Genomic DNA, 11,707 nt, shown 5'->3' with positions numbered 1-11,707 from the left:
ACCGCACCCCTACACCGCACCCCTACACCGCACCCCTACACCGCACCCCTACACCGCACCCCTACACCGCACCCCTACACCGCACCCCTACACCGCACCCCTACACCGCACCCCTACACCGCACCCCTACACCGCACCCCTACACCGCACCCCTACACCGCACCCCTACACCGCACCCCTACACCGCACCCCTACACCGCACCCCTACACCGCACCCCTACACCGCACCCCTACACCGCACCCCTACACCGCACCCCTACACCGCACCCCTACACCGCACCCCTACACCGCACCCCTACACCGCACCCCTACACCGCACCCCTACACCGCACCCCTACACCGCACCCCTACACCGCACCCCTACACCGCTCCCCTACACCGCTCCCCTACACCGCTCCCCTACACCGCTCCCCTACACCGCTCCCCTACACCGCTCCCCTACACCGCTCCCCTACACCGCTCCCCTACACCGCTCCCCTACACCGCTCCCCTCCCTCTTCCATTTTTCACCTTCTATTTCTTTTCTATTTCATACACCCCTACACTCTCACATCTCTCATTCATTTCACATTCTTTTTTTCGCTCTTTTCTTTTTTTACTTTACACACCCTACTCTCACATCTTCCTCCACCCTTCCATTTTTTCTTCACTTCCATTTCTCATTTCACACGACTCCACATTCCTTCATTTCCACTTCACTCTCTCCTTTCACTCCACCACCACTACCACCTCACTTTCACACCTTTCCCCCTCTCTTTTCTTTTTTCATCACATCACTCATTCCCATTTCCCATTTCCTCACCATCTTCAACCATACATCACATTTCATTCACTCTTTTTCTCGACTTCCCTTTCCACTTTTCTTTTTTTCCATCATTCACTCCTCTACACCATTCTCCAACCATACTACTCCCATACTCCACACCCCTACCACTTTCTCCTTCACTTCCCATTTCCTCAACACTCTTTTTCACATTTCCACTCTCACTTCCCCACTCCCCAACTACAACACACTCTCAGACTCCTTTTCTTCACCCTTTACTACTACACTACTACACAACTACACAACGACATTTCACTTTCTCATCTTCTCTTTCTTTCTTCTTTCTACTTCCCCTCCTACTTTCATCACCACTTCACCATCCCTCTCCCCTCACTCCACTTACACATCACTTCTTTCACCTCTTCATCCCACTTCCATCCCTCATTCATACACTTTCACATCCTCTTCATTCATCTCACATTCACCCCCAAACACTTCTTCATCTCTTCACCTCATTCTACCTCTACCATACACCACGCTTCTTTTTTCTTTTTCCCTTTTCCCTTCTCTTTCTTCCATCCGCTCCTCTACTTCAACATTCCCCACCATCTCCATTCATACACTCATACATTCATACATTTCCTTTCTTCACTTCACTTCCCTCCCATCCCCTCATTCCACTCAAACCACATTTCCATTCTCCATCACTTTCTCTCAACCACTCACTCAACTCTCAACTCCTTTCTCTCTCTACTCACCACTTCATTCCTCTTTTCTTTTTCTTCTTTCTTTCCCACTTCTCACTCTCATTCACTCTTCACTTCCACAACTCATCCTACCTTCATCTCATTCTTTTCATCACACTCACATCTCCTCACTCCCTCCTTTCACTCTCATCTTCTCTACTCTTCAACCACCACACATCTTTTTCATCTTTTCATCTTTTCTTTTTTCTCTTTCATTTCTACTCTCACTTCATTCCTCACTCCACTCAACCACTCTCTCTTCCCACCTTCCCTCATTCCCACACCAACATCCAAACTTTTCATCTCTTCCACGCTACCAACCATCCATTTCCATTCACACATCTACTCAACTTCTCTACCCTACTTCACTACACACTCTTTTTATTTACTCTCTTCATCTCTTTCATTCGAACTTCCTTTTACCTCTCTACTCCTATTTCACTACACACTCATTCATTCTACTCTCTCTTTTCACTCTCACTTTTCGTTTTCACATCTACATACACCATTCATACCACACTTCTCATACATTCATCTTTTCTATTCCATCTTTTCATCACCTCATTTTACACATCTACTCCTTTTTTACTACTCAACTCCCGACATTTACTCTTTCTCCTCACTCCCTTTTCACTTTCAACTACATCTTTTTTCTTCACTCTCTCATTCTTTCATCCTTTCTTTTCTACTCTACTCCACTACACTCCTCATCTTTCATACATTTTCACTTTTACATTTCATTTTTTCTTTCTTTTTACATACACCCTACTCTACTACATACTTCCATCCATTTCACTCCACTCCATTACACTCCCCTACACCTTTCCCCTACCGAACTCATTTCATCCTCACTTTTCTATCATACTACTCTCTTTTTCTTTATTTCATTTTTTCCTCATTCTACTCTTACACCTCTCCTACCAACTTCATTCCCCTACACCTTTCCCCTATCGAACTCATTTCATCTTCACTTTTCTACCATACTACTCTCTCCCATTTCCCTTCATTCATTCCCCTACACCTTTCCCCTACCACTCTCATTTCATCTCCACTCTTTTCATCTCCGCACTTTCCTCCCCTCGATCACACACTTTCATCTTCACCTTTTCACTTTTCTACCATACTACTCTCATTCTTTTCCTTCTTTTCCATTTCTTTCCTTTCCCTTTCTACTACTCTTCGCATCTTCATAACACTCCCCACCAAACTCTTTTCCTCTTTCATTCACTTCAACTTCTTTCTCCTTCCATTCACTTCAACTCTCATTCACTCTCCATCTTTTCATCTCTATTCATACATACTCAACTTTCTTTTCTTTTCACTCCAACTCCATCTCATCTCCCTCTTCATCACCACTCTTTTCTCAACCATTCACTCTACTCTCACACTTCCTCTTCTTTTCTTCTTTCTCACACCCTCTCCTTTCTCTACTCTACTCCCCTACCATCTCTTTCCTTTTTTCTCTATTTCTACTACTCTTTCTTACTTTCTACTCCCATCCACTCCATTTCACTCTTCACATCAACTTCCAACCCTTTTCATCTTCTCATACACTTCTTTTTCTCTTTTACTACTTTTCTTCCACTCTACTCCACTACTCATTCCCTTTCCTATTTCTTTTCCACTTTTTTCTCCTACCTCACCACAAACTCAACTGGATTCTTTTCCATTTCACATACACTCCTTTTCCCTCTATCAACCACTCACTCATACTTCTTTTCCCTTCACTTCAACTTTCATTCCCTAACACTTTCATCATCTCATCCCTCAACTTTCCTATTCCTCTCCTACACTTCCTTTTTTCCACTCAACTACTCATCTCATCCCTCATGATTCATTTCACACCTACATCACGCTCTACCCACGTCTCTCCTCTTCTCCTTCTTTCCTTTCTCCTCTTCTCCTCAACTCTTCTTCTCTACTCGAACACACATTCTCTTTTCACCTCCCCTCATCCTTCACTTTCACCTCTTTCTATTCATTCCATTCCATTTTACCTCTCATTCACACTCCATTTTCTTTTTCTATACACTTCTTTCCTTCTACTCAACTACTCATCACATCTTTCACCTATCTCTTTCCACTTCACTCTTTTCATCATTCCATTCACCCCTACTCTACTTCTTCACTCACTCCCTTTTCCTACTTCTTTCTCCTTTTTCTCTCCTACTCTTTTCATCTTTTCTACCAGACATTTCATACTTCTTTCATCTTTTCACTCAACCATTCCCTTCACATTCTCTTTTTCCCATCCACTCCACATTCTTTCATCTTTTCAACTTTACATCTTCACTTTTCCTCATTTCTACCACTTCTCATCACTTCTTCTTTCTACTCCATCTTTCATCACCGCGATCTACTCAACTACTCATCCTCATTCCCTTTTCCATTCCTCTTCTCCTACTCCACTACCCACTTCCTACTCCACTACCCACTTCCTACTCCCTCACTCCCTCACTCCCTCACTCCCTCACTCCCTCACTCCCTCACTCCCTCACTCCCTCACTCCCTCACTTCCTTTCCCTTTCCTTTCCTTTTCTCTACTCTACTCCACTACTAACTCATCCATTTCTCTCTACTTTCATTCTCTTTTACAGCTCCAAAACTCTAACATCCAACTCATCTTTTCACATACTCCGCTTTTCTACTCCATCACTTCTTTCAACTTTCTCTTTCCCATACCCGACATTTACTTTTTTCTAAACTTCACCCTTTCCCTTCTCCCTTTCTTTTCAACTCTACTTCACTACCCCTACACTTCCGAACTTCCCAACTTCCTCATTTCTCTTCACTCTCACTCTCATCCCATCTTCCTTACACTTTCTCTTTTACTTCCCCGTCTTTTCACTTCAACTCACCAACTCTCAACAACTCATCTTCACATTCCCTTTCTTTCGCTTACTATACTTCATCATTTACTCTCACATTCTTTTCCCCTTCTACATCCACTTTACATCACACCTACTCACTTCTTTACTCCTTCACTTTCCCTTTTCTGACGCTTCCATTTTCCATCCATCATACTACTTCGTTTCTACACTACACTTCCCACTCCTTTTCATCATCCCCATTCTCTTTTTCACATCCAACTTTTCCGTTTTTTACACTCTCAACTTCCCATTTCTTCCCCATTTTTTCCCACTCTTCCCATTACTCTTTCACTTCATTCATTCTCATCTCTTCTCTTACTTCCCTTTCTATTCAACTCTACTACTTTCGCTTCTCCACTACATTTCGCACTCCATTTCATTCCCACTATTACGCAAACATCAACTTCATTCCATCTTCCTCTCTTCTTCAAACTACACCTTACCTTTTTCCACTTTTCCTCTTTCTTCCACTTTTCTACTTCCTTCACACTACTCCCCATCTCTCATCTTCTACGCACCTACACTCAACCACTTTTTTCCTTCATACTTCCTTCATACTACTCCCGACGCTTTTCTTCTACTCTACACCACTCTTCTCTTCATACCCCCCTCCTCTTTTTTTTTCGTTCATACTACACATCACTCCTTCTTTTCACTCCCGTTCTACTTCACATTCTACTTCTCGCGTCCTTCACTCCTCACTCTCTCACTCTCTTTTTTACTTCCCGTTCTTCTTACTACTTCACTATTCTTCTTTACTCTCCCTTCACCTAACTTCTACATTTCCTTCTTTCTTCTCACTTACACGCTGACCCTTCTCTCGTTCCTTCCTCACATCTACATCCCATTCAACTTTTCCCCACTACATTCTACCACTCTTTCTTTCCTTTTCTTCTTCAATTTCTTTCATACAACATCTCTCCTTTCCCCTACACCTTTCCCCTACCGCCTATTTTCATTCTACCCTCAACTCTTTTCATCTCTTTTACTCCATCAGCCTTTATGATTCCACTTCATCTTCCTCTTTTCCACATCTTTCATACCACTCCCTCACCGCTCTCATTTCGATTTCATCCGCCATTCAACTTCCATTCACCCCCTACCTTCTTCATCTATTACACCTCTCCCCTCATCTTTCATATTTCTCGCTTCTCACTCATTCATTTTCTTCATTTCAACTTTTAACCACCCTCTACACTCTTCATCTACTCCGCTTCTTTTTTTTCCTCTTCACTTCTACTTCTCAACTTTTACATAACACACTCCCAACTTCTTTTCATTCATACTTTTACTTCTTTCTTCATTCCTCTCTTTCTAACTCTTCTACCTTACTACTCTACTTCCTTCCCTCTTCTAACCCCACTCTTTCTTCTACTTTACTACTATACCATACTCCTTTTTTCTATTTCCTCTACCCTACTCTTCTATACATCTTCTTTCATAAAAACATTTTACTTTCTTCTTTTCTCGACATTCACAATTACTTCCCCTTTTCTTTCATCATTCGCTAAAACTCCGCCTTTTCTCCTCCCTTTACTCCACAATAACTCGACATCTTCTCTAATCGCTACACCTTCACATCTTCCTTTTTCACCATTACTTCTCCCATCTCTAACCTTTTTCGACATTCAATTTTCAACACTCACTCAACTTATTTCAATCATCCATTATATCGCTTTTACTTCTTTACTAAACCCTGACTTCTTCTTTTACCAACTATCTCCTCTCTTCAACTTGAAACTTTCTTCCTCTATTATTCAACCAATTATCTATTCTAAACCAACTACTAAACTATCCACAACGCTTCTCATCACTACTCTCTCACGTATAACCAATATATTATTTAAATTATCTTTTCGCTTACCACTTTTATCTCCTTCCTCTTCCATTCCTTAATTTACCATCGAGATCCATAAACAACTTCTTCTTTTCCCATCAAAAAACGACAACAACAATAAACAACAACAACAACAACAACAACAACAACAACAACAACAATAAACAACAACAACAACAATAAACAACAACAACAACAACAACAATAACGATAACAATAACAACAATAACGATAACAATAACAACAATAACGATAACAGCCGCATATTTCCTTCAAACTGCTTACACTGGACTATCCAATTCTTTTATTCTTTTTTCTCCCTTCTTTCCTCTACTCACTACTGCTAACTTTTTCCTTTTACTTCTCACATTCCTTTACAAACATACCTAATCGTATCTAAAATTTATTATTACAAACTTTCAACTACATTATCTTTTTACTTTAATCACATTCCTTTATTTTCATTCCTTTATTTACATTCCTTTATTTACATTCTTTTATTTACATTCCTTTATTTACATTCCTTTATTTACATTCCTTTATTTACACTTCTGATTTCACGTCCTTTACCACCCACTTACCCTACCTTCCTTACCTCATCACTTTTACCCCGTCGCATTTCGACGAATAATTCCTCTTTTTTCCTTTTTTAAGATCTATACCACTTCCGAACTCACTCAATAGCCCCATTTCACCTCTACTTTTCCAAAACCAGCCTTCATTCCCTTTTTTCTATCCTCTTTTTTCACCCACTATCCCCCCGCTTAACCCATCGCTTCTTCTCAATAAACCTGCCTTTTGACCAACTTTAAAATCTTATCCTATTTATTTCTCTATTGCCATCCCTTATTTTATATTTCCCTTTCCTCTCCCTGCCTATTCACTTCCCTTGCCCTGCTTCTTCCATCACCCTCCTCGTTTACCATTCCCTCCACATTCCATCAATCCATACCACTTTGCCTGTATGGAAACACTCTCAAACCATTCCTTGATTTACACATGCCAACTCATCCTCACCAGCTCTCACTGACACAGCAGAATATTTTAAGCTGCCATTCCCATCCATACATCTACCTCCGTACCCCATTCCGCCATCTCTACACCATCGCCCAGACATTCGCTCCACAAACCCATACAAACAGACGTTAGACCCACACATCTCATCTCTTTGCCCCTCTGTATATCCCTCAATATCAACTTCGACTCAAAAAACTCTAAGCTATCCTTCTTTATTTAACGTTTCCTCTCTATTTTGATACTTCTTTTTCATTTTCGACATTTTTCACCATATTGAATTTTTAAAATTTCTTACCCAACATGAAATGATCGCGCATCCGCAAACTCTTTTTTATAATATTTTTTTTTTGCTATCTCGCCAACCATGAATCTTGAGAGTGTGACACGATAACCATAAAATAATGTGAGTTTTTCAATGTAGATTCAAAATTTTTTATTACCGAAAGGCAAGCCATTCGTCAGAAATACATCATTATATCGAAAAAATGGCAAAACCACACTCCCTGAGATCACTCATTTTCTTTGCAAATTATATACCAGTATATTACGATTTGTATCTACTCTACAAATATGCCTTTGTATCCCACCGTCAACTCCACAGCACATTTTATGACGGTTTGTACACTCTCTCATCTCCAGATCACACATGACGATACCCGCGTTCTCTTTTCGAAAACGCTAGATGAACACCCATTATTCTCCACGTCCATCGAATCAGTGACAGTCAATACATAAGACTCCGAAATTCTCCTCAAACTTCTGGTACCCTGGTAGTATGCTCCTCATCATATCGTGACCATCCCCTGCTTATGCACACAGTATAGCAAGGACTACCAACAGCCGCAGATCGTTGACTTGTCATACATGCCGCCTTGCGATACAAAATCATCCATGGCCTCCTCACCAACGTACTCACTAAAATAATAGACCCTGTTTCAATCATTACGTTCCCTCACATATACGTCTTCACTTTACAAGTAATATTATCTTCATGCTTTACCGGCCCCTCATTCGATGCCACTACCCTATTACAACTCCCCTACAGTTTCTCGCTACCTAACAGCAACTGTTCACTACCGTTAAAAATAACTAGTCTTTCCTATCACACTTTTGCATCAGTGCATGTACTTCACTAATCCTCCTCCTCTCTTCCCACCATTTTTTCATAACTCATCCCTTTCTTTACTTTTTTATTTAACTTAACCTTCATGTTACCAGTCCTTTGCATCACCCATCCCCACTTGTTTGTTCTTTTCTTCTCACTTTTTACACACATCACATTCATTCCCGTCACTCTTCGCCTTACAGCCAGCTCGCTGTGAAAAAAACTATCGTTCTCATCGGCCAACCGCGCGTCGTCTTTTTCAACCGCGCGAGCTGTAAAAAACTTATTCCCCGTTGCTGATGATCATTTCACTGGTTTCCTCATGTGCTACGATAATCACCATGGCTCATCCAACCGATCTCTCAGGCACTTGACTCTTTATGTGCCAATAGAGCTCCACACTCTTCATTCATTTTTTAAAAAACCGCAACCGAAATGTCACTCCTTCATGATCTAGACGACAATCTCTTTTCAACTTTCAGCCACTCTCAAATGCCTAAACAGCACGCTAGAGGCCCAAAAATGCAGGCTAGAGCACTTGCGTTAGTGCCCAGTAGCTATGCAAAGTTACAGCTTTGTACCTCTTCTTGTTCGCTAGAAAACCCTACTACCACCAAAAACCAGTAGGCACTACCGCCAAAGTCACGTCCCATAGTAAATCCACTACCGCCAAAGTCACGTCGGGGCAGAAGAATGCAGATTCTCCGAGACGTTGTACACTCACTTTTGCCCAGATCACACACTACACCATTAAGCCTACTTAAATACTACTCAACTGCAAAATCCCACAGCTTCTATAAATCTATACTACATATCACTCGCCTCACCTTCTATCAACACCTTGTTCAATCCACACTCCTCCACATACGTGCCCAGTACAAACCTGTACACAGGCACCCGCTCTTCGTAACCGCACACTCGCTTACACATCACACTGCTCAACCATTGCCCAAATATTTCAAACTTGCGGTACCATGGTAACACCCTACTCACCATATTGTGAACATCCCCTTTCTCGTACACACAGTACAACAGGAGCACCAACAGCCGGAACTCATTCAAATCAAAACAGTCCCCCCGACCATGCCCGTCCCCCCAAAGTGTACCTGAAACAACTTCCAGCATGCATCGGTGCAATGACCAGACAAAGCAAGCGTTGCCAATTATCCATTAGATCCATGGCTACCAGACACACTTGTTATTTAATGATGAGAATACTGCTCCAAGAACAAACCTTCCAGGTGCCCAGGCTCCGAATGGATTGAAACCATGTTCCTGCTTCTTCCTGATGTATATGTGCGCCGAAGAGTGGCAATTGCATTCGATGGTGAAAAATGGGTGCCTATTTCCTGCAAAACTCAGCAACAATTGAAAAATATTTAATTTTACCATACGCTAAATTTAGAGCACAAACTAAAGGGCATACCACAAAAACCCAAGTACAAAGACTTTATCTGACAAAGAACATCACCAAGATTTCAAGAGGTCTAGAAAAATGTTCCAAACTGGAGAGTATCCAGGCAAAACTTACTTAATTGTCAGAGGCTCGTTATTTCAAAGCTATCACCAATGATGTAAAGTGCCGCATTTGATAGGGCAAGTCCTGCTTGAATTATCAATTGAGCTGAGCACAGCATGCCCACGAGGGTAACTTCCCGCATGAGTGAAAAAGGATTTTCAGGCATTTCATTGCACTGATTTGATGATAGTTCATCTTCAAGCATTTTCTTTTCAACATAGCGTTTTTGATATTACGTGTCACACCAAATAACTTACCCAAAGAGGGATCCCAGGCATTGCGTTTATAAACAGCCACTAGGGAATAAAAAAGCTGCGCAGTTGATGTGCTCCTTTCTGCTTGTTACAGGCCTAGGTTAGGATCTTGCAAATTCCGTATATTTTGGACTTGCTGCTGTAAATTCTTTCTCATGTTTCGCAATACCAGGATGTCCAAGAGACGGCCGCCTTCAAGTGAGTACAAAAAATTACGTCGCAAAATTCTGACTTGTAAAAGCAACAGCAGCAGTAACGACCTGGCATGCGGCTACTACGGCAGCTACACTTCTAAGGGTTCCGTAAGACACTAATGAAGACGAAATTCAATGTGTAGAAATTGTTGCAGGTTCCAGACACCCGCCTGGATATGCCATCAGAGCACTTGTGAAAGCTGCAAATCTGTTATTGGGGTAGCTGGAGCAAAATCTTCGTTAGGCTAAAATAACTATATTGATTAATGGCACGCTGTGGACACATGCTTTATGGTATAGAGCTTATTCAAAGAAAGCTTTTAGCCAGAATTCGAATCTGTTTCTGCATAAAGAAATATGATCTATCATATTTATGACTTGAACTAATTGATAATATTGAAAAATCTACTGACAACCTGATACTGTGAGTGATGCAGGTGCAAGCTCTTTGAAATATTCACATACTTACAGAAGCCATGTCAAGAACTCGAGCTTTGTCGGATATGGGTGATTTTCTTCAGAAGTGGATTGAATAGCAGCCGCTTTTTCCCATAAACCACATCTACGGTAGTAACATAAATACTGGAAGCCATCTGGTAGCTCCCTTCTTTCTAAACATGACAGCGTTGTTTGCGCAAGTACCTAGAGATCCTCTCGATTCCATGGATGTCTCATTAATGGTTGTGTAACAGCTACAGTGCTTGAGATGAGACTGTTTCATTATGCATAAGCTTTATGGCACCTTCAGGGTGGTCCTTAGTTGGTATCAAGCCTCCTTTTCCAGCAGCGACTGTAAGAGTTTGGGTTTCCACGGTTGGGGCCATTTGACCTTTGTCACTGTGTCGACGATATCTCGGCATAGTGAGAAGGTGCATATAGAAGTATCTGCCCAGTCCAAATCTACACTATCCATCAACCACTTGATCAGAGATCGGAGAACCATATTCTCACAACGCTGCATTATCCAATGGACATGTGGAACATATCGTGAAAATGAATTGTGGCTGTATGGTTTATTGCCAAATACAAAGACGTCTTTAAATCTCTCAGTGTTCAAAAATGCGAGCTACATCGCGACATTGGCGCCTAAGCTAAGTCCTAAAACGAGTTTCTCCCCATCAGTAGCATGCCTTGTGACTAGCCTTGCTATCAGTGAGGCAGCATTATCGACCAAGAAGAGCTTTACGAAGCGAGACTCCTCGTGGCCTGGCATGTCAAGAATGAGTAAATTTTAGTTATCTGGGAGATTATAGACCATCATATCCCATGCGCGACGAGAGGGAAATTCCCCATGAACTAGGACAGCTGTCAGATCCACCTTTGAATTATATACCGACTGTGACTGTATTGGTTCACCTAGTAGCTCTTGGTTTCCTTCTATAAAGAACTCGCGAGAAGCATA

The 11,707-nt window shown here is 41.7% G+C and overlaps 2 protein-coding genes across 2 annotated transcripts; both read left to right on the top strand.

Annotated features, from left to right (window-relative positions):
- Window positions 1–3,338: 3,338 nt before the first annotated feature.
- On the top strand, window positions 3,339–4,508 carry HG535_0A09230 (uncharacterized protein; the record flags this gene model as incomplete). Its single annotated transcript, XM_037286805.1, has 1 exon — window positions 3,339–4,508. One exon carries the CDS (start codon window positions 3,339–3,341, stop codon window positions 4,506–4,508), a length of 1,170 nt encoding a protein of 389 aa, XP_037142700.1.
- A 6,519-nt stretch (window positions 4,509–11,027) lies between these two features.
- Window positions 11,028–11,540, top strand: HG535_0A09220 (uncharacterized protein; the record flags this gene model as incomplete). Its single annotated transcript, XM_037286804.1, has 1 exon — window positions 11,028–11,540. One exon carries the CDS (start codon window positions 11,028–11,030, stop codon window positions 11,538–11,540), a length of 513 nt encoding a protein of 170 aa, XP_037142699.1.
- Between the last annotated feature and the right edge of the window lie 167 nt (window positions 11,541–11,707).

This window comes from Zygotorulaspora mrakii, chromosome 1, assembly GCF_013402915.1.
Source record: "Zygotorulaspora mrakii chromosome 1, complete sequence".
In the NCBI taxonomy this organism is placed as follows: Eukaryota; Fungi; Ascomycota; class Saccharomycetes; order Saccharomycetales; family Saccharomycetaceae; genus Zygotorulaspora; species Zygotorulaspora mrakii.
This window is presented reverse-complemented; position numbering and strand designations above follow the sequence as displayed.